At 47.3% G+C, this 24,393-nt stretch overlaps 1 protein-coding gene across 1 annotated transcript in view; it reads left to right on the top strand.

Annotated features, from left to right (window-relative positions):
* The window catches only part of RB1CC1 (RB1 inducible coiled-coil 1), a 434,332-nt gene that overhangs the window by 28,122 nt on the left and 381,817 nt on the right, over positions 1-24,393 (top strand). The window contains 2 exon segments of the mRNA XM_029591270.1: positions 8,685-8,763; positions 21,418-21,544. Of these exon segments, the coding sequence (XP_029447130.1) occupies positions 21,474-21,544 (71 nt within the window). The 5' untranslated portion in view covers positions 8,685-8,763; positions 21,418-21,473.

Raw genomic sequence — 24,393 nt, 5'->3', positions numbered from 1 at the left:
CTCTTTTTGAGTAAAATGTTTTCCTCTCACATTTCTTCTCATCGACGGCTGTCGACGTTACAATGGCCACGGGATTTAAAAAATGTCCCATCTGTAATCGGACAATGTCCATTACAGACCCACACCTTGAGTGTGTGCTTTGTTTAGGGGAAAAAAACGACATAACAACCTGTCCCAAATGTGCAGAAATGACCGCTAAGAGAAGAAAGGCCCGCCAAGAAAAGATGGAGTATTTATTCCATCTACAACTTCTGCCATCTCCCTCCACATCGACTAAATCGTCTCCGTCCGGAGTCTCCAAAACGCATAATTTTGAAAAACGTCATCCGGAAGGCTCGGGGGACCATCCATCGCCAATGACAATCGATAGCATCAACGAAATCAGCGAACCGAACACTGTTCGAAGCACCACCATCGGCAACCGACACCCATCGAAACCAGAGGCGCTTCTCTCCCCGGAGGAATCGACCGCGAAACGGTCTAGAATCCAGGAAACACTGGTACCTCTGACGCTGAGGCCTTCATCCCATGGCGACGCACCAGTTGTCAAACCTACACAGGGCTCTGTGGAAGGAACATCGACACCTCCACCGCGTACAGCTGCTCTCCCTGCACCAGCTGTTACACAGGAATTGTCGGATTTCATCCGTCAAGCGGTGCTCCAGGCCTTAAAGGACCAACAGATGTCACGGATGCCGGTACCACTCTACCGATGCTGACAACCCCGCTGATGCCGGTACCTGCACCTATGCTGGCATCACAGCCTAAGTCGTATACCGAGGCGACCATCGATACTGACACCGATTCCATCGCCGATGCCTGACCCGATGCCATCGATGCCGATGTCACCTGGGGCTCCAGGACATCCTGAATTTGCGCTGTACCAACTTCTCATGAAGAAATTTGATGAAATTGTCGGTGCCATTCCATCCAAGCCACGAGAAGAAATTCCTGGACGGATACCTATCGATGATCCGCAGCCAGGTCCTTCAGGACTTCCTCGTCCACCAAGATCTTCTCCAATGTCTCCACATCAGGACGATCCATATGATACATGGGATGACGGGGCATACAGACACTTTCCTCTGAAGGATTTTTGTCAGATCCTTCCCCTCCAGAACAAAGGAAGAAATCTCCACTGGAGGATTTATCCTTCACAAATTTTGTCCAGGATATGGCGGACACCATACCCTTCACCCTGGTAACTGAGGAGGATGCTAGACAGCAAACACTGGAGGTCCTCCAATTTGTGGATCCTCCAAAGCAAGTATTAGCCATACCTGTCCATTAAGCATAGACTCTGGGAGCACACATGCTCGGTACCTGCTGTCAATAAAAGAGTGGACACTACTTATTTGGTACAGTCTGTTCCCGGCTACCAAAAAGCACAACTTCCACACCAATCTGCACAAAAGAAATCAAAAAGGATAAGGGCCGTATTCCTCCACTCCTCCAGGCAAGGATCATAGATTCTTGGATTCCCTGGGTAGGAAGATTTATCAAGGAGCCATGTTAAATACAAGAATTTCATCATATCAGTTATACATGACTCAATATCAGAGGAATCCGTGGAGACAAATGCAAGAATTTTCAACTTCATTACCACAACAGTATCAAGAAGCAGCCCAAACAGTAATTCACAAAGGACTTGAAGCTGGCAAGCACGAAGTCTGAGCCGCTTATGATGATTTTGAAACAGCCTCCAGGGTAGCGGCCTCTGGTATAAGTGCAAGATGTTGGGCATGGCTTAAAGCCTCAGACCTCAGGCCTGAAGTCCAGGAAAAGATAGTTGATTTACCATGTATTGGTGACAATCTTTTTGCTTCTAAAGTGCAAGATGCTGTAGCACAATTAAAAGAACACACAGAAACCCTGCACCAGCTATCGTTAGTTTTCTGCTACCCAGTCATCTCGCTGGCCTCCAAGAAAAGAATCTAGACAACCCTTCTAGCGACAGAGGCGTTATTACCCTCTAGCATCAAGGGGCAGATCTTCTAGGCCGCAGCAAAGAGCTCAGCCCAGACAACATAGAGCTGCTAGGCCTCAACCTCCGCCACAGACTGGACCGGCTGCAGGCTTTTGAGGCCTTTCCCAGAGACCAAAGCCAATCCTCAACCATATTTTCTGGTAGGAGGCCGAGTATCCTCCTTCTACAACCATTGGTTACAAATAACAGACCAATGGGTACTTGCAATAATATCTCGAGGTTACCAACTTAATTTTCTTTCAACTCCAAGAGATTCTCCTCCGAGACCTCTTCCTCTAAGCGAAAATCACATAATCCAATTACAAGTAGAATTATCCACCCTTCTGAAAGCCAGAGCTGTAGAGCCGGTGCCCCAGACTCAGCAGGGCAGAGGATTCTATTCCCGCTATTTCCTCATTCCAAAGAAAACCAGAGGCCTACGTCCCATCCTAGACCTCAGAAATCTCAACAAATTTCTGAAGAAAGAAAAGTTCAGGATGGTCTCTCTAGGCATCGTGCTTCCACTTCTTCAAACAGGAGATTGGCTTTGTTCTCTGGATCTTCAAGACGCTTACGCTCACATACCAATATTCCCTCCTCATTGCAAGTATCTGCGCTTCATGGTGGGTCATCAACATTTCCAGTACAGAGTACTACCATTCGGACTTCCTCTGCTCCCAGAGTATTCACCAAATGTCTGGCAGTAATAGCAGCACACTTGCACAAGGAAAGTGTCCATGTCTTCCCCTATCTAGACAACTGGCTCATCAGAAGTCAATCTCAACAAGGAGCTCTGGCTTCTCTCAGTTGAACCATTACTTCACTTCATGGGCTTTCCCATCAATTATCAAAAGTCCCATCTCATTCCGTCTCACCTGCTTCAATTCATAGGTGCGGAATTGAACACCATACTTTCAAAAGCTTTTCTACCTGGGGATCGGGCAGACACACTTTCCCTACTGGCAAACTTGCTTCACTCAAAGAAACAAGCAACAGCTCATCAGTTTCTGACCTTACTGGGCCACATGGCCTCCACAGTTCATGCCACCCCTATGGCAAGACTGGCATGAGGGTAACTCAGTGGACTTTAAGATCACAATGGATCCAAGCCATTCAACCACTGTCTTCTCCAATTCAAGTAACCCACCAGTTACGTTCATCTCTACTTTGGTAGGTGAACAAGGACAATTTGCGCAAGGGCCTACCCTTCCAGCAACCAGTCTCACAGATAACTTTAACTACAGATGCATCCACCTTAGGTTGGGGAGCTCGCATAGACAATCTCCATATCTAGGGTACCTGGACAAAACTCGAAGCAACATTTCAAATCAATTTCCTGGAACTTCGAGCTATACGTTATGCGCTGCATGCGTTCAAGGACTGCCTTTTACACAAGACTGTTCTGATCCAAACGGACAATACAGTAGCCATGTGGTACATCAACAAACAGGGAGGTACAGGCTTTTATCTCCTTTGTCAAGAAGCCGCACAGATTTGGGATTGGGCCCTGACACATTCCATGTTTCTCCGGGCTACTTATCTGGCAGGCATTCACAACGTAGTGGCAGATCGACTCAGTCGTCAATTCCAACCGCATGAATGGTCCCTGGATCCCTTAGTAGCGACCAGGATATTTCAACGTTGGGGACAACCAACAATAGACCTCTTTGCATCACACCTGAATCACAAAGTGGACAAGTTCTGCGCCTTGCACAGACAGAAACACCAGCCAGCCAAGGACGCCTTTGCTCGCCCTTGGAACTCAGGCCTTCTATACGCGTATCCTCCGATACCGCTCATAACCAAAACTCTAGTGAAACTACAACAGGACAAAGGGTCCATGATACTCATAGCCCTGTATTGGCCTCAACAAGTATGGTTTCCCACACTTCTAGACCTCTCGATCAGAGAACCAATTCGCCTGGGTGTAGCTCCACTCTCATAACTCAGGATCAGGGTCGGTTGCACATCCCAACCTTCAGTCCCTATCCCTGACAGCATGGATGTTGAAAGCTTGATTTTACAACCACTCAATCTTTCAGCCAATGTATCTCAAGTGCTTGTAGCTTCACGTAAACCTTCAACATGAAAGAACTATTCTTCGAAATGGAAAAAGTTTACTTTGTGGTGCACGCAAAAGAACATTGATCCTTTCTCCTGCCCCACAACTTCTCTATTAGACTATTTATGCCATCTTTCAGACTCTGGTCTCCAAACCTCATCTGTAAGAGTACACTTAAGTGCAATCTCAGCTTACCATAACAAGATGGGAGATACACCAATATCCATACATCCTCTTATCAGTAGATTTATGAGAGGTTTAATTTACCTTAAACCACCAATTTGACCACCTGTCACAGAATGGAACCTGAATTTGGTCTTAACAAGACTCATGCGTTCTCCATTTGAACCCATGAATTCCTGTGATCTTAAATTTCTTACATGGAAAACTATCTTCCTTATAGCCATTACATCGGCTAGGAGGGTTAATGAGTTGCAAGCACTTGTCACGTACTCACCTTATACTAAATTTCTAGATGACAGAGTGGTTCTCCGAACACATCCAAAATTCCTCCCCAAGGTAGTTACGGAATTCCACTTGAACCAATCCATAGTTTTGCCCACATTCTTTCCAAGACCTCATTCTCACCAAGGAGAAATTGGCCTTACACACCTTGGACTGTAAGTGAGCGCTAGCATTCTACTTAGACCGCACTGCAGTCCACAGGAAATCCACTCAACTCTTTGTATTTTATGATTCAAACAAACCGGGTAAAGCAGTGGGTAAACATACTCTATCCAATTGGTTAGCAGATTGCATACAGTTTTGCTATGAAAATGCAGGCCTTCCTCTCCAAGGGTGAGTAAAGGCGAATTCAGTAAGAGCAATGTCAACCTCAGTAGCACACTATCATTCAGTGCCAATTCTTGACATATATAAAGCAGCAACATGGAGTTCTCGTCACACCTTTGCAGCTCATTACTGTTTGGACAAACAAGGACGACAAGATTCAGCATATGGACGATCTGTCTTAAAGAACTTGTTTCCAGTTTAATCCCAACTCCTTCTACATCCAGTCTGCTGTGATCTTCGGCTGCCTCATTTTCAACAACAATACTTCACTGTTGCTTCACTACAAAATGACTCAGCCTCTAGCTTGCTAATCACCCATATGTGAGGACTAGCATCCTGCTTGTCCTGGGATAAAGCAAAATTGCTTACCTTGTAATAGGTGTTATCCCAGGACAGCAGGATGTAGTCCTCACGAAACCCACCCGCCACCCCGCGGAGTTGGGTCCAATACGTTTTATTATTTTATTTTTTGCTAAAGCTTATTGCTACATACGAGACTGAAGAGAGATCCCTGTGGTAGATAATATTATGGCATGCTGGGCATGCTCAGTGGCCTCACAGGGCCAGTCAAATGTTTCTAGAAACTTTGACAGAAAGTTTTCCGCAATAGGGCTCCATTAATGATGTCACCCATATGTGAGGACTACATCCTGCTGTCCTGGGATAACACCTATTACAAGGTAAGCAATTTTGCTTTCTGCTTTAATGCTTGGAAACAGCCAGATTGCTGACCCGGTGGGAAATCTGGGTCCCACAAAGTGGGAGCCACATAGAGAACTCCCATGACAGGCCTAAATGTTATCGTAATGCTCTCCACGCCTGACGCATACTACATCCTAAGAGATTAGAACGCATATTAGGAGGTAACTTCTCTGCCCGTGTGTGTAACATAAACCACAAATCTACTGGGTCAGCAAGTAAGTGCTCCATACTAGTGACAACATTAACATTAGAGTTCTCATTCCAGTCTCCTAAGGCCCTCATCATTACCAGATTGTAATACCTGACATTAGGAAAACCCCAATCACCCTCAGATATATAAAGTGCCGATTTGGAAATGGCTATGCGTGCCAAATAAAGGCGGTACATATTCTCTGTAAGGATTGGAGATCAATTTTTGTCAACATAATGCAGCATTTGTAGGATATATAATAATTTAGGGAGCATCATCATTTTGAGTAAAGCAATCCTACCAAGTATATTCAATGGTGAAGGCATCCAATTATTTATTTTATTCTTGAATGAGGTTACAATCGGCATTACATTACTGTCGTACCATTTCTGCAAATCGTGGTGAATGTAAACAGCCAAATATTTTAATTGGTATTGAGCCCATTGTAGAGGGAATCCTGGCTAGGACTCTGCCAATCTATCTAACAATGCCAGTGCCTCAGATTTATCAGTGTTAATTTTAAAACCAGAAAATTGCCTATATTGCTTAAAAATATTTAAAATTGCCTGCAAATGCCATATTGCTTCAAGCAAAAAAGGTAAAATGTTGTCTGAAATAGGAAAAGCACTGAGAACGTTTTGTGCGGAGTTAAAGCCCATTATCTTTTGGTTTTATGGTTTCTCAACAAAGGTCTAGTAGAGGTCAAAATTGAAAGCCTTTGTGCGGATAACTTTTTGAGATACACATTCAAAATTTGAGCTTTGAATAGTTTTCTCCACTGACCGCATACATTTTTGTGCACACAATATGCATCCAGATGAAATGGGGTGTCCATGGAAGAGTTAGGGGATGAGACTAAATTTTAGCTGGTGAGTGCACATATTGAGCGTTATCTGACTAAAGATGCACCAGTCTGGTTGAAAAAAAATCACCATCCTAACTTTACTCGAATGAAGTTAAATGCTTAACTTTATCCAAGTATCTTCAGCAGGAGACATGCATACAATTCCTGTTGAATATCTGGAAAGGTTGCATGCATATCCTTGTATAAAAATTAGTTGCTCATTTGGACCTCTTCTTTTAAAACTTTGGAACTTTAAAGCAAATGTCCATCTGTTCAAATGTGGAATTCTTTTTATTACTTTTATTTTTGGAGTTTAAAAATATTGCATCACTTTTTATAAAATCATTTATTTCCTCATTTGTATTTACCCGTATATCCAAATTGAGGGTTACTGATAACAGATGAGTGAAATTTAGTAAAACGTGACTTGTGAATATTTTTTCTTTGCGATATCCTTTTGAAATTTTGACTAAACTGAAGTGCTTCCCCAGAAAGTATACAAATTTGAAAACCTGCAAACTCGTTTTTAAAGAGAAACTCCCCATGGTGTTTTCGTTTGAAAATTCTGGACCAGCAGGGACTGCAGGTACATTTTGCACTTGTTGTAAAATCTGCAGAATCCATAAAATAAAATGGGGTGGATTTTATTTATTTATTTTATTTTAACACTTTTTTATACCGGCATTCGTAGGACACATCATGTCGGTTTACAGTCAACTGAGAAAGGAAATTACAAAGAACAAGGGAGGGGCTAACTGGGTAATACAAAATACCAAGGAAGAGAGAGTTAACAGCAGAATTACAACTTTTGCATTCAAGTTAGGGTTAAGTATGCAAAGGAACTTATATACAAATTAAACGCACGTACCCCCCGAAAACCTACCTCAAACCCCCCCTGCACGTGCTGAGCCTATTTTGCATAGGCTCGGTGGCGCGCGCAAGCCCCGGGACGTGCGTAAGTCCCGGGGCTTGCATGGAGGGGCCTTTCGGGGGCGTGCCGGTAGTGACGCGGCGTTTCAGGGGCGTGTCACGAGTGACGCGGCGTTTCGGGGGCTGCGCCGCGGGCGTGGTTTCGGCCCGGGAGTGTTGCCGCGGCCTCCGGATAGATACGCGCGTAGCCGTGCGTATCTATTAAAATCCCGCGTACTCTTGTTCGCGCCTGGTGCGCGAACAAAAGTACGTGTGTGCGCAGATTTATAAAATCTGCCCCAATATGCATAGGGATTTAAAAAATGAAATGCATATGCTTTTTACTTTCCCCACCCTCTCCTGGCCCTGCCTCTCTTCCCATGACTGGAAGTCATAGTACGCTTACTTTTAGTCACTGCGGAGGGGACAGTTTTCAGACTGAGGAATTTACTTGGGTAACTGTTTAGGTTACCAGTGCAAAAGCCCTTTGAAAATTGTAATATTGGGAAATAATGGCCCATTACCATTTAGAGCAAATTAACTTTTACTTTGAATGTTTATTTTTCTTTGTAATTTAGTAGCATAATTTTACAGGGCTTTTATTCCTTGATTGTGTGCCAAGAGATAACAGTTACTTCCACAGCAGTTCCCTCTACTGCACCTTATGTTGGTATCGAATAAGCGCGTTATTAGGACTGTGAAGGAGATTAGAGGCCAGCAGGGAGTGCAGCAGTCAGCAGAAACCTCCAAATCATGAGGAAAATATTTTCTTTTAGGCAGATTTATTTCCTACTAACATCATAGAGCACTATAAAATTGAGATGTGTACCTGCAGAAGTTCATTGCAATGATGCTTGTGCTTTAAATGCTGAAAATGCTACTTTAACTTTTTGCCCACATTCTGTCTAATCTGGGCCGGGGACTAACATACTATTCCAAAATACAGTTCACTTCTATTTGTATTTTCAAGTATAACTTTAAATACTTGACTGTCTTGTACTCATATTGCAATAAGTGTTTTTTTTTTAACCTGGAAACGTAATATAACATTAGACAATAGTGGTGTGTTCTGCTGCAAAATGAAAACTACTACAGTCTGAAGATAGATAGCATTTCCTCATGCCTGGGTACGTTAACTATGTTGAAATGCTCCACGTCTGTCTTCAGAACTAAAAATAACTTTTTATTGAAAGTGGTTTTTTTTTTTTTTTCCTTCCAGGGATTTTTCTATATGCTGTGCTTGTGGCTAGCATCTAATCTTCTGTTGAGCCCTATCAAGGAGCAGCTTGTGAATGCAGGTACTCTGGTAAAGAAGCAGCCAGGCTTTGACATCTATGTACTGTAGAAAAAGCATTGCCCTCTATCTTAGACTACCAGATATGAAAGAAAATAACATTTTATTTTAAATTTAACTTTCAAAGGGTATGTAGTTTTACATAATACCACTGTTTGCTTGCAAGGGATTATTTCAACATTGATGACTGAATGTACTGTAAAATTTAGCATTGTGTAGGAGCGGTTTTAAGTTTAGTTTCATTTTCACTTTCTTGAATGCATAAAAATAATTTTTCATTTTAAAGACACTTTGAAATGAGCTATATACTATGCTGTTGCTATAACTTTTAAACCATAAGGAGATGGGTTGCAGAAGCTATTCTCACAGGACAAGCAGGATGGTTGTCCTCACAAATGGGTGACATCGAGGATGGAGCCCACCACGGAAAACTTCTGTCAAAGTTTAAACAGAACTTTGACTGGCCCCTACTGGGCATGCCCAGCAAGGCACTGACCCTGCAGCCAGCAGGGGTCTCCCTTCAGTCTTCTTTTTTTCCGCGCAGCAGTTGCCACGCGGTGAAAGGAGCTCTCTTACCACGTTCCTGACAGGAATTCGGTTTTTTTCTATCCGAAGAAAATTTGCCCCTCAGGGGTCTCCCTTCGACAAATTTTTGTCACTTTCGCGGAAACCGGTAAGTTTTTTCCCTTTTTTAATCGGCGGCCGTCGATTTTGGCCCTTGAGGCCTGTGGGAACTTACTGAGCCCGCGCCTAAATTTGGCCTTAAGCCATGGCGACGGGGTTCCGTCGATGTCCGGATTGTACCCGGACTATGTCCATCACTGACCCCCATAGGGTTTGTGTTTTATGTTTGGGTAGTGAGCATGATGTCCTGACTTGCACCAAATGTGCCTTAATGACACCTAAGGGTCGCAAGGCCAGGATGGAGAAGATGGGGCTCCTCTTCCATGCACCCACCCCAACGCCATCGATAGCATCGACGTCATCGGAACCGGCACCGTCGAAGTTGCACCACCATCGTCAACCCGCCGGTGACCGTCCACCATCGATGACTTCTCGGCCGTCGACTCCTGTCCCCTCCCCGGATGACCGAGGAGATCGGAAGGATAAGCATCGCCATCGACGGCACAAGTCTCGGCCCGTCGAGGATCCGCAACCATCGACCTCTGAACAGGCCGAGCCACCGAAGAAAAAGCCTCGGTCGGACCTGGCACCGTCCACGTCTCGTTCGCAGGCACCGAGGAAACCCTCACCCTCCCGGGGTGCGGGGGCCGTGATCCCACCGGTTACGGTGGTCCCTCCGGCCCTGCCTCAGCCTCCCTCTCCCGTCGAGCCGGGTATGCTTACCCCTGGTCTCCGGGCAGAACTGGACCGGCTGGTCCAGGAGGCCATCGAGAATGCGATGCGAAGATTCCAGCCTCCACCGGCACCGCCTCCGGCACCGATTCCGGCACCGCCTCAGGCACCGACCTCAGCACCGACTCTGCCACCGAGGATGGAACCGACCACCGAGCCTATAGTGGAAGCGTTGGCACCGATACTAAATCGTATGGAGGCACTTATGCGCGCCCTTCCATCGGTGTTTTCATTAGCACCGACTACACCATCATCTCCGGAAGGACATTCATCGACAGGAGAAACACCGTTCCGGATTCCTCCGTCCGGTGTCGTTCCATCGGTGCCTTCACATACCTTTCCACCGATTTATCCTTCGGCTCCATCGATTCCAAGATCGGCACCGATTCCATCGGTGGCCCCGAAGCCCTCGATGCCGTTCACTGTTCCGCTTGCAGCACCGGTTCCATCGATGCCTTTGGATCCTCTACCAGGTCCTTCAGGACAGCAAACCTTACATGATCCTTATGATACCTGGGGTGATGATTCATCTTCAGATACAGATTTACCATCCCCACCATCTCCTACAGAGAGTAGAAAACGATCTCCTCCTGAAGATCTCTCCTTTATAAATTTTGTAAAGGAGATGTCAGAAGTTGTGCCTTTTCAGCTGCAATCTGAGACCGATGACAGGCACCAAATGATGGAGCTGCTCCAATTTCTGGATGCCCCCAAGATCATCGCTTCCATCCCCATTCACCAAGTATTTCTGGATCTTTTAAAGAAAAACTGGGAATCACCTTCATCTGTGTCACCAGTCAATAAAAAAGCTGACTCAACCTACCTCGTTCAGTCAGCACCAGGATTTCAGAAGTCTCAACTGGATCATCGCTCTGTTGTAGTTGAGTCTGCGCAAAAGAAAGCCAAGCGTTTAAAGCCACACTCTTCCACTCCCCCTATCAAGGACAACCAATTTCTTGATAGTGTGGGAAGGAAAGTGTATCATGGGGCTATGTTGATATCTCGTATAGCTTCATACCAACTTTATATGACTCAGTACAACAGAGCTATCCTTAAACAAATGCAGGACTACGCTGACACCTTACCGGACCAATACCAGCCACAGCTTCAAGCCCTCCTTCACAAAGGATTTGAAGCTGGGAAGCACGAGATCCGAACGGCCTACGATATCTTCGATGCTTCCACGAAAGTCTCAGCTACTGCCATCTCAGCCAGACGTTGGGCTTGGTTAAAATCATCCAACCTTCGCCCAGAGGTTCAGGATCGTCTAGCCGATTTACCCTGCTTAGGGGATAATCTGTTCGGAGAACAGATTCAACAAATTGTGGCGGAATTGAAGGATCACCACGAGACGTTGAAACAACTTTCGTCTGTTCCATCTGAGGTATCCTCCCAAACCACCACCTAAGAAGGACTCCAAAAAGTCATTCTTTCGGCCACGTCGTTATTACCCTCCGTCGACTAGGCCTCGTCCGGCTCGATCCTCCACCAGACCTCAGCCACGCCAACCTCGGAAACAAAGACCTGCTGTAGCCCCACCCCCCGGGCCTGCGGCAGGCCTTTGACTTCCCGACTCGGAGCACATGCCATATCCCACTCCCCCACATCCCTGTAGGGGGTCGTCTGTGCCACTTTCTACAGCATTGGATACGGATTACCTCAGACCAGTGGGTGCTGGCGATTATCGCACAGGGTTACCACCTCAATTTCATAACTCTTCCGGCAGACTCCCCGCCGCTTCAAGCGTGGAGTCTATCCAGCCATTTGGCTCAATTACAACAGGAAGTATCTCTTCTTCTGCAATCAAATGCTATAGAACTCGTTCCTCCCTCTCAACGAGGCAAGGGATTCTATTCCAGATACTTCCTAATTCCAAAGAAATCAGGAGGGCTACGTCCAATTTTAGACCTTCGAGCCCTCAACAAGTATCTGCAAAAAGAAAAGTTCAAGATGGTAACCCTGGGCACGTTACTCCCTCTGCTGCAGAAAGGGGATTGGCTGTGCTCCCTCGACCTCAAGGAAGCTTATACCCATATTGCGATAACACAATCCCATCGCAAATATCTGCGGTTTCTCGTAGGCCGCGACCATTATCAATACCGAGTACTGCCTTTCGGTCTGGCATCTGCTCCACGGGTCTTCACCAAATGCCTCGTAGTTGTAGCAGCATTCCTCAGGAAGGAAGGTGTCCACGTATACCCCTATCTGGACGACTGGCTGATCAGGGCCTCCACCCCTCAGATTGCCCGGTCCTCCCTACAATTGACAATCAACACACTCCTTTCCTTAGGGTTTCTTGTCAATTACGAGAAATCTTGCTTCGTCCCATCTCAAACCTTATCTTTCATTGGGGCAGACTTGGACACCTTACAGGCAAAGGCCTACCTTCCGCTACAACGGGTCCAAACTCTCATGTCCCTAGCTCACCAGCTCCAGTCTCAAGACACTGCCACAGCTCGCCAATTCCTAGTTCTCCTAGGACACATGGCATCCTCGGTTCAAGTCACTCCCATGACCAGGACTAGCCATGAGGGTAACACAATGGACTCTACGACAACAATGGATTCAAGCTTTTCAGCCTCTGTCCTCCATAATCACAGTCACACAAGCGCTGCGCCTATCCTTAACTTGGTGGACGACTCAGGTCAACCTCCTTCAGGGCTTACCCTTTCTTCCACCGGATCCGCAAGTTATCCTAACCACCGACGCTTCCCACATCGGTTGGGGGGCCCATGTGGACAATTTTCAAACCCAAGGGTTATGGTCCAACGAGGAAGCCGAACACCAGATCAATTTCCTGGAACTTCGAGCAATCCGCTATGCGCTCCGCACTTTCAAAGATCATCTCTTTCATCAGATAATCTTAATCCAGACGGACAACCAAGTGGCCATGTGGTACATAAACAAGCAGGGAGGCACAGGCTCCTTCCTTCTGTGTCAGGAAGCTGCGCAGATCTGGGCGGAAGCCCTCTCCCACTCTATGTACCTCAGGGCCACTTACCTGCCGGGAGTAGACAATGTATTGGCAGACCGGCTGAGCCGTGTCTTCTTCCGACCGCACGAGTGGTCACTCGATCCTCTGGTAGCGACCTCTCTGTTTCACAAGTGGGGTTCTCCCCGCATAGACCTCTTTGCGTCCCCTCAGAACCACAAAGTGGACGATTACTGCTCTCTCATTCGGAGCCAGAACTCTCGGCCGAGGGATGCATTCTCCCTCAAGTGGACAACCGGTCTGCTCTACGCATTCCCCCCACTTCCTCTTGTGTCAAAGACTCTCGTGAAGCTACGCCAGGACGGAGGAACCATGATCCTGATAGCACCTTACTGGCCACGCCAAGTATGGTTTCCAATACTCCAGGATCTCTCCATCCGCAGGCACATTCCTCTGGGAAAGGACCCGCATCTGCTCACTCAAAACGACGGATTGCCTCCTCCATCCCAACCTCCAAGCCTTGTCCCTGACGGCATGGATGTTGAAAGGTTAGTCCTTCAGCCTTTCAACCTTTCAGATTCCGTTTCTCGAGTCCTGATAGCTTCACGAAAGCCTTCCACAAGACAGTCTTACTCATACAAATGGAAAAGGTACACATCATGGTGCACTTCTCAGTCCCTTGATCCCCTTTCCTGTCCAATTTCCAAATTCTTGGACTATTTATGGCATCTCTCTGAATCAGGTCTTAAAACCTCTTCCATTAGGATGCATGTCAGTGCGGTAGCCGCCTTCCATAAAGGTGTACAGGGTGTCCCTATTTCAGTACAACCCCTAGTAACACGTTTTCTTAAGGCTTGCTCCATCTGAAGCCACCCTTACGGCCTCCGGCCCCATCCTGGGACCTTAATCTGGTTCTTGGTCGTCTAATGAAACCTCCTTTCGAACCTCTGCACTCCTGTGAGTTAAAGTATCTCACATGGAAAGTGTTATTCCTTTTGGCTATCACTTCAGCTCGCAGGGTTAGTGAATTACAGGCCCTAGTTACCTATCCGCCTTACACTAAACTCCTGCAGGACCGGGCGGTACTCCGCACTCACCCTAAATTTTTACCTAAGGTAGTTTCTGAGTTTCATATCAATCAATCCATTATACTACCTATCTTTTTTCCCAGGCCCCACTCCAACTCTGGAGAACAGACCCTGCATACCCTAGACTGTAAACGAGCTCTAGCCTTTTACCTAGACCGTACAGTTTCTCACAGGAAGAGCACTCAATTATTCGTCTCTTTCCATCCTAACAAGTTAGGACAACCTGTGGGTAAGCAGGCTCTTTCCTCCTGGTTGGCGGACTGCATTTCTTTCTGCTATGAGCAGGCTGGCATTCCTTTCCAAGACCGTGTCAAAGCACACTCTGTGAGGGCCATGGCGACGTCAGTGGCACACCTTCGATCGGTGCCGCTTCCTGACATCTGCAGGGCTGCAACCTGGAGTTCTCTCCATACCTTTGCAGCCCACTATTGTTTGGACAAAGCTGGAAGACAGGACTCCATCTTCGGCCAATCTGTCTTGCGTAACCTTTTTCCAACCTGATGTACCAACACCCTTCCACCTTCCCGGTAGGGTGCGGATGCCCTTTCCCAAATTCCACCCCACTTGTACTGCCTGTTTGCACGTCGTTGGGTGCATTTGGTGCAAGTCAGGACATCCTCAGCTCGGTACTCACCCATTTGTGAGGACAACCATCCTGCTTGTCCTGTGAGAAAGCAAATGTTGCTTACCTGATGTAACAGGTGTTCTCACAGGACAGCAGGATGTTAGTCCTCACGAAACCCGCCCGCCACCCCGCGGTGTTGGGTTCGTTTTGTTTTTACTTTCTAGGCACTGCCTGTAGCTTTGAAAATCAGACTGAAGGGCGACCCCTGCTGGCTGCAGGGTCAGTGCCTTGCTGGGCATGCCCAGTAGGGGCCAGTCAAAGTTCTGTTTAAACTTTGACAGAAGTTTTCCGTGGTGGGCTCCATCCTCGATGTCACCCATTTGTGAGGACTAACATCCTGCTGTCCTGTGAGAACACCTGTTACATCAGGTAAGCAACATTTGCTTTCTCACAGGACAAGCAGGATGGTTGTCCTCACAAATGGGTGACATCGAGGATGGAGCCCACCACGGAAAACTTCTGTCAAAGTTTAAACAGAACTTTGACTGGCCCCTACTGGGCATGCCCAGCAAGGCACTGACCCTGCAGCCAGCAGGGGTCTCCCTTCAGTCTTCTTTTTTCCGCGCAGCAGTTGCCACGCGGTGAAAGGAGCTCTCTTACCACGTTCCTGACAGGAATTCGGTTTTTTTCTATCCGAAGAAAATTTGCCCCTCAGGGGTCTCCCTTCGACAAATTTTTGTCACTTTCGCGGAAACCGGTAAGTTTTTTCCCTTTTTTAATCGGCGGCCGTCGATTTTGGCCCTTGAGGCCTGTGGGAACTTACTGAGCCCGCGCCTAAATTTGGCCTTAAGCCATGGCGACGGGGTTCCGTCGATGTCCGGATTGTACCCGGACTATGTCCATCACTGACCCCCATAGGGTTTGTGTTTTATGTTTGGGTAGTGAGCATGATGTCCTGACTTGCACCAAATGTGCCTTAATGACACCTAAGGGTCGCAAGGCCAGGATGGAGAAGATGGGGCTCCTCTTCCATGCACCCACCCCAACGCCATCGATAGCATCGACGTCATCGGAACCGGCACCGTCGAAGTTGCACCACCATCGTCAACCCGCCGGTGACCGTCCACCATCGATGACTTCTCGGCCGTCGACTCCTGTCCCCTCCCCGGATGACCGAGGAGATCGGAAGGATAAGCATCGCCATCGACGGCACAAGTCTCGGCCCGTCGAGGATCCGCAACCATCGACCTCTGAACAGGCCGAGCCACCGAAGAAAAAGCCTCGGTCGGACCTGGCACCGTCACGTCTCGTTCGCAGGCACCGAGGAAACCCTCACCCTCCCGGGGTGCGGGGGCCGTGATCCCACCGGTTACGGTGGTCCCTCCGGCCCTGCCTCAGCCTCCCTCTTCCCGTCGAGCCGGGTATGCTTACCCCTGGTCTCCGGGCAGAACTGGACCGGCTGGTCCAGGAGGCCATCGAGAATGCGATGCGAAGATTCCAGCCTCCACCGCACCGCCTCCGGCACCGATTCCGGGCACCGCCTCAGGCACCGACCTCAGCACCGACTCTGCCACCGAGGATGGAACCGACCACCGAGCCTATAGTGGAAGCGTTGGCACCGATACTAAATCGTATGGAGGCACTTATGCGCGCCCTTCCATCGGTGTTTTTCATTAGCACCGACTACACCATCATCTCCGGAAGGACATTCATCGACAGGAGAAACACCGTTCCGGATTCCTCCGTCCGGTGTCGTTCCATCGGTGCCTTCACATACCTTTCCACCGATTTATCCTTCGGCTCCATCGATTCCAAGATCGGCACCGATTCCATCGGTGGGCCCCGAAGCCCTCGATGCCGTTCACTGTTCCGCTTGCAGCACCGGTTCCATCGATGCCTTTGGATCCTCTACCAGGTCCTTCAGGACAGCAAACCTTACATGATCCTTATGATACCTGGGGTGATGATTCATCTTCAGATACAGATTACCATCCCCACCATCTCCTACAGAGAGTAGAAAACGATCTCCTCCTGAAGATCTCTCCTTTATAAATTTTGTAAAGGAGATGTCAGAAGTTGTGCCTTTTCAGCTGCAATCTGAGACCGATGACAGGCACCAAATGATGGAGCTGCTCCAATTTCTGGATGCCCCCAAGATCATCGCTTCCATCCCCATTCACCAAGTATTTCTGGATCTTTTAAAGAAAAACTGGGAATCACCTTCATCTGTGTCACCAGTCAATAAAAAAGCTGACTCAACCTACCTCGTTCAGTCAGCACCAGGATTTCAGAAGTCTCAACTGGATCATCGCTCTGTTGTAGTTGAGTCTGCGCAAAAGAAAGCCAAGCGGTTTAAAGCCACACTCTTCCACTCCCCCTATCAAGGACAACCAATTTCTTGATAGTGTGGGAAGGAAAGTGTATCATGGGGCTATGTTGATATCTCGTATAGCTTCATACCAACTTTATATGACTCAGTACAACAGAGCTATCCTTAAACAAATGCAGGACTACGCTGACACCTTACCGGACCAATACCAGCCACAGCTTCAAGCCCTCCTTCACAAAGGATTTGAAGCTGGGAAGCACGAGATCCGAACGGCCTACGATATCTTCGATGCTTCCACGAAAGTCTCAGCTACTGCCATCTCAGCCAGACGTTGGGCTTGGTTAAAATCATCCAACCTTCGCCCAGAGGTTCAGGATCGTCTAGCCGATTTACCCTGCTTAGGGGATAATCTGTTCGGAGAACAGATTCAACAAATTGTGGCGGAATTGAAGGATCACCACGAGACGTTTGAAACAACTTTCGTCTGTTCCATCTGAGGTATCCTCCAAACCACCACCTAAGAAGGACTCCAAAAAGTCATTCTTTCGGCCACGTCGTTATTACCCTCCGTCGACTAGGCCTCGTCCGGCTCGATCCTCCACCAGACCTCAGCCACGCCAACCTCGGAAACAAAGACCTGCTGTAGCCCCACCCCCCGGGCCTGCGGCAGGCCTTTGACTTCCCGACTCGGAGCACATGCCATATCCCACTCCCCCACATCCCTGTAGGGGGTCGTCTGTGCCACTTTCTACAGCATTGGATACGGATTACCTCAGACCAGTGGGTGCTGGCGATTATCGCACAGGGTTACCACCTCAATTTCATAACTCTTCCGGCAGACTCCCCGCCGCTTCAAGCGTGGAGTCTATCCAGCCATTTGGCTCAATTACAACAGGAAGTATCTCTTCTTCTGCAATCAAATGCTATAGAACTCGTTCCTCCCTCTCAACGAGGCAAGGGATTCTATTCCAGATACTTCCTAATTCCAAAGAAATCAGGAGGGCTACGTCCAATTTTAGACCTTCGAGCCCTCAACAAGTATCTGCAAAAAGAAAAGTTCAAGATGGTAACCCTGGGCACGTTACTCCCTCTGCTGCAGAAAGGGGATTGGCTGTGCTCCCTCGACCTCAAGGAAGCTTATACCCATATTGCGATAACACAATCCCATCGCAAATATCTGCGGTTTCTCGTAGGCCGCGACCATTATCAATACCGAGTACTGCCTTTCGGTCTGGCATCTGCTCCACGGGTCTTCACCAAATGCCTCGTAGTTGTAGCAGCATTCCTCAGGAAGGAAGGTGTCCACGTATACCCCTATCTGGACGACTGGCTGATCAGGGCCTCCACCCCTCAGATTGCCCGGTCCTCCCTACAATTGACAATCAACACACTCCTTTCCTTAGGGTTTCTTGTCAATTACGAGAAATCTTGCTTCGTCCCATCTCAAACCTTATCTTTCATTGGGGCAGACTTGGACACCTTACAGGCAAAGGCCTACCTTCCGCTACAACGGGTCCAAACTCTCATGTCCCTAGCTCACCAGCTCCAGTCTCAAGACACTGCCACAGCTCGCCAATTCCTAGTTCTCCTAGGACACATGGCATCCTCGGTTCAAGTCACTCCCATGACCAGACTAGCCATGAGGGTAACACAATGGACTCTACGACAACAATGGATTCAAGCTTTTCAGCCTCTGTCCTCCATAATCACAGTCACACAAGCGCTGCGCCTATCCTTAACTTGGTGGACGACTCAGGTCAACCTCCTTCAGGGCTTACCCTTTCTTCCACCGGATCCGCAAGTTATCCTAACCACCGACGCTTCCCACATCGGTTGGGGGGCCCATGTGGACAATTTTCAAACCCAAGGGTTATGGTCCAACGAGGAAGCCGAACACCAGATCAATTTCCTGGAACTTCGAGCAATCCGCTATGCGCTCCGCACTTTCAAAGATCATCTCTTTCATCAGATAATCTTAATCCAGACGGACAACCAAGTGGCCATGTGGTACATAAACAAGCAGGGAGGCACAGGCTCCTTCCTTCTGTGTCAGGAAGCTGCGCAGATCTGGGCGGAAGCCCTCTCCCACTCTATGTACCTCAGGGCCACTTACCTGCCGGGAGTAGACAATGTATTGGCAGACCGGCTGAGCCGTGTCTTCCGACCGCACGAGTGGTCACTCGATCCTCTGGTAGCGACCTCTCTGTTTCACAAGTGGGGTTCTCCCCGCATAGACCTCTTTGCGTCCCCTCAGAACCACAAAGTGGACGATTACTGCTCTCTCATTCGGAGCCAGAACTCTCGGCCGAGGGATGCATTCTCCCTCAAGTGGACAACCGGTCTGCTCTACGCATTCCCCCCACTTCCTCTTGTGTCAAAGACTCTCGTGAAGCTACGCCAGGACGGAGGAACCATGATCCTGATAGCACCTTACTGGCCACGCCAAGTATGGTTTCCAATACTCCAGGATCTCTCCATCCGCAGGCACATTCCTCTGGGAAAGGACCCGCATCTGCTCACTCAAAACGACGGATGCCTCCTCCATCCCAACCTCCAAGCCTTGTCCCTGACGGCATGGATGTTGAAAGGTTAGTCCTTCAGCCTTTCAACCTTTCAGATTCCGTTTCTCGAGTCCTGATAGCTTCACGAAAGCCTTCCACAAGACAGTCTTACTCATACAAATGGAAAAGGTACACATCATGGTGCACTTCTCAGTCCCTTGATCCCCTTTCCTGTCCAATTTCCAAATTCTTGGACTATTTATGGCATCTCTCTGAATCAGGTCTTAAAACCTCTTCCATTAGGATGCATGTCAGTGCGGTAGCCGCCTTCCATAAAGGTGTACAGGGTGTCCCTATTTCAGTACAACCCCTAGTAACACGTTTTCTTAAAGGCTTGCTCCATCTGAAGCCACCCTTACGGCCTCCGGCCCCATCCTGGGACCTTAATCTGGTTCTTGGTCGTCTAATGAAACCTCCTTTCGAACCTCTGCACTCCTGTGAGTTAAAGTATCTCACATGGAAAGTGTTATTCCTTTTGGCTATCACTTCAGCTCGCAGGGTTAGTGAATTACAGGCCCTAGTTACCTATCCGCCTTACACTAAACTCCTGCAGGACCGGGCGGTACTCCGCACTCACCCTAAATTTTTACCTAAGGTAGTTTCTGAGTTTCATATCAATCAATCCATTATACTACCTATCTTTTTTCCCAGGCCCCACTCCAACTCTGGAGAACAGACCCTGCATACCCTAGACTGTAAACGAGCTCTAGCCTTTTACCTAGACCGTACAGTTTCTCACAGGAAGAGCACTCAATTATTCGTCTCTTTCCATCCTAACAAGTTAGGACAACCTGTGGGTAAGCAGGCTCTTTCCTCCTGGTTGGCGGACTGCATTTCTTTCTGCTATGAGCAGGCTGGCATTCCTTTCCAAGACCGTGTCAAAGCACACTCTGTGAGGGCCATGGCGACGTCAGTGGCACACCTTCGATCGGTGCCGCTTCCTGACATCTGCAGGGCTGCAACCTGGAGTTCTCTCCATACCTTTGCAGCCCACTATTGTTTGGACAAAGCTGGAAGACAGGACTCCATCTTCGGCCAATCTGTCTTGCGTAACCTTTTTCCAACCTGATGTACCAACACCCTTCCACCTTCCCGGTAGGGTGCGGATGCCCTTTCCCAAATTCCACCCCACTTGTACTGCCTGTTGCACGTCGTTGGGTGCATTTGGTGCAAGTCAGGACATCCTCAGCTCGGTACTCACCCATTTGTGAGGACAACCATCCTGCTTGTCCTGTGAGAAAGCAAATGTTGCTTACCTGATGTAACAGGTGTTCTCACAGGACAGCAGGATGTTAGTCCTCACGAAACCCGCCCGCCACCCCGCGGTGTTGGGTTCGTTTTGTTTTTACTTTCTAGGCACTGCCTGTAGCTTTGAAAATCAGACTGAAGGGAGACCCCTGCTGGCTGCAGGGTCAGTGCCTTGCTGGGCATGCCCAGTAGGGGCCAGTCAAAGTTCTGTTTAAACTTTGACAGAAGTTTTCCGTGGTGGGCTCCATCCTCGATGTCACCCATTTGTGAGGACTAACATCCTGCTGTCCTGTGAGAACACCTGTTACATCAGGTAAGCAACATTTGCTTTTTGGGAGTTTCAATTGTTACTTGACCAAGTGAATACATCAGAAAGTTTTAGAAGATAGTGTTTATAAAATAAGGTAACAGCTTTCACTTTTTGTTTTGCAAATTATTTTTCAAGTGTTACTTTGCTTTCAATTTATACATAGTGTTATGAAATTATTTTTAATGAATTTTTATTATTCCTTTTTTTTTTTTTTTTTTGGAAATGTTGCCCTGTGTTGATAAAACTAATAGTTCGTGTGACTTTTACAGTTTCTAAATGACCACACCAAAGTGGAAAGTGAAAACGGAAGGAGCTTAATGACATCATGAAGCTGTATGTATTTCTGGTCAACACTGGAACTACGCTTACATTTGACACTGAGCTTGCAGTACAAACGTAAGAGACTTGAGTTTTGTTTGTTTTCAGATTTTCAAATTTGCTTTTAAGGAAACTATGACTTGTGAGTGTGATGCAAATAATTGTGGCATTATGTATTTTATTGTCATGCTGTTCTATACCAAAGCAATGTTTCTCTGTCAACAAGCTGGACTGAATTAGCAATGACACGTGGGTTGTCATCCGATGGTGCCGAAGGGATCCTTATCTTTAAGCTCACTGAACATGTGCGGGAATTTCCACGCAGATGTTGCTTCATGAGTCCTCTCAGTCTTTTTTTTGGTCAGAGTTTCAGCACAGACATGTACCCTATTTCTCTGGAAATTTTTTTTCTATTAATCATATCGTTCATACTTTTTTCGAATGGAGTGAAAGAATAGCCTAGTGGTTAGAGCAGTGAGCTACAAACCAAGAGACCATGGTTTGAGTCCTGCTGTCACTCCTTGTGACTTTGGGCAAGTCACTTTATCCTCCATTGCTTCAGGTACAAACTTAGATTGTAAGCCCTCTGGGGATAGGGAAATTCCTACAGTACCTGAATGTAATCCACTTTGAAGCACTGAAAAAAGACTGTATATGTGGTAGAAAGATGTCCGTTGCCAACTGATATGATCTCTGCTACCGCTGCTTTGGATTGGATTATGAGCAAGCAAACTGTTATCATTGTGACTGCCTGTCTCCACAGTCACAGAAATCCAGGGCCTGGAAAATGGAGGAACTGCGGAAGACTCCTAGGAAACGCAGTCGATCCTCCTCCTGGAGCTTGACTTCCCCAGATGTAAAGTTGAGCCAGAAGCTCTTCTAAGAGATCTCCCCTGTCAGCGGAACAGGCGAAGTCCTCAGGGTCACGTAATCTTAGAACTAAGAAAAAAAAGTTCTGTGGAACCGGCGGTGCATCTGGCATAAAGAACACATCAACTGACCGTTGATGCATCAGACACACCTTCTTCTTGCTCCAGGACAGTCTATGTACAAAGACCAGACACTTGAGGCATTGAGCCCTGGATAATGCAGTGCATTGAGCCCTGATGCCAATAATGCTCAGAATGTCGAACAGACTGCTCCATTATTGATGCACTGGATGGCAGTGCTACCTACTCAGTTGTTTATATTGTACCAGTAACTCCCATATGGAGAGGTGACATAATACACTTAACTCTACAGTCACCAAAGCAATGTCACAATCGAGATTGTTGGAACAAGGTTTTTGTCAAGAGATGCCGGATCTTATCTGTTCCTTAGTTTCCTGAATTTTGGCTTCTGGTGCAAATCTTGAAAAATCCAGAAAATATGCCAAGGGATTCCATCCTGGTATCAGAAGATGTTTCACTTTCAACACCTGGCCAAAGAGCATGTCAGCCCTTGGAACAAGTGGTGGAATTAGTGAAAACTTTCTTCACCTCTCTGGCTTCTAAGGATAAGGAGAGTACTCTCCAACCTCTCTTTTCCAAGTCATCAGATTTATTCCTGCAAGGAAGAGTCCTAGCATCTCCACTTACAGGGGGACACTCCATCAGAAATTACTACAAGGTGGTTCTAGTCCCATACACTCGCAGCAGAGTCCAGCCAGTCTGAGGAGGTTCACCAGGAGCACACCCCCTCCAAGGTGACTAAATCCTCTCAGTTGCCAAATTCTTCATTGGGTCCTGGATTGGTGTTGACATTCAACGTGAGACGTACGAACAGAACAGTGGTCTCTTGTGAAGGTTTGTTGACCTTCGAGGTGAGGAAACTCACTCCAAGATGATCTTTGTGCAAGGTTCTCTCAACCTAGCTTGATGGTCACTCTACCTGGGTAACATCAAGCTAGGTGGAGAGAACATTGCACAAATCTCATCTTTGGGTGAGTTTCCTCTCTCTGTAGGTCATCAAATCTTCACAAGAGACCACTGTTCTGTTCGTGCTTCTCACGTTGAATATCAAAGTGGCCCTTAACCCCTTACACTAATACCTAAACCTCACCTTGAGTCACTAGGTGGGCCTCCCATAGGGATACAAATACCTATCTAGGGAAAGGACATATTGGCTAGTCTCTCTCGCGCTCGCTCTCTCTCTGTGTTCCGGGAGCTTCAAACCCACTAAAACAGGCCTTTCAGGAGACATCGCGAAATGCGCTAACACCTTACCGCCCCGTTACACAACCTATCACATAGCTTAACGCTACTGAAAAAGCTGTAGTTAAAATCGGCGTTAGGTCTGTGCGATAGCACTTCACAGACTGGCAAACCCAGCCCACTCCCGCCCCTAACTCCTCCTCTTTTTCAGATTTGCATTGCACCATACGATATGGTGCTATCGCATGCGTTAACGGGGTTTTTCGCATGCAATAAGCCCTTAATGCATGCGAAAACGCCTTAGCGCATTTCGATAAATGACCCCCTTAGTTTTTCTGAAGTCTAGGATGCTTGCCTTTGAACGAACCACCACTACCTGTATTCTAATTCTGAATCACACAATCCTATGGTACACTAGTAATCCCCACTTTGACATCAGAAACATGCTCTCTATTTGTAAATATCTGGTCTAGTATTGCACCCTCATATGTCGATTCTGTGACCTGTTGCTGAAACAGTTCTTCCTGTAAACACTCCAGGATCCCTCTGCTTCTATGGCAGTACAGCCAGGATGTCCCAGTTAACATATGGCAGATTGAAATTGCCTAGAAATAGCCTGATTAAAACTATATCCCAGTCATGATTCTCTATGTACCATGTCTTTGTGTCCTCTACTACATTTGAGACTTTGTTCCCCATACTATAAGCATTAATTTTCATTGTTTTCCAGGTGTTGATCTTTTCCCCCATTTTTCTGTAAGTGTTTAAAAATTTACTTACCTGAGTACTTTTACT

The sequence above is a fragment of the Rhinatrema bivittatum genome, chromosome 2, assembly GCF_901001135.1.
Source record: "Rhinatrema bivittatum chromosome 2, aRhiBiv1.1, whole genome shotgun sequence".
In the NCBI taxonomy this organism is placed as follows: Eukaryota; Metazoa; Chordata; class Amphibia; order Gymnophiona; family Rhinatrematidae; genus Rhinatrema; species Rhinatrema bivittatum.
This window is presented reverse-complemented; position numbering and strand designations above follow the sequence as displayed.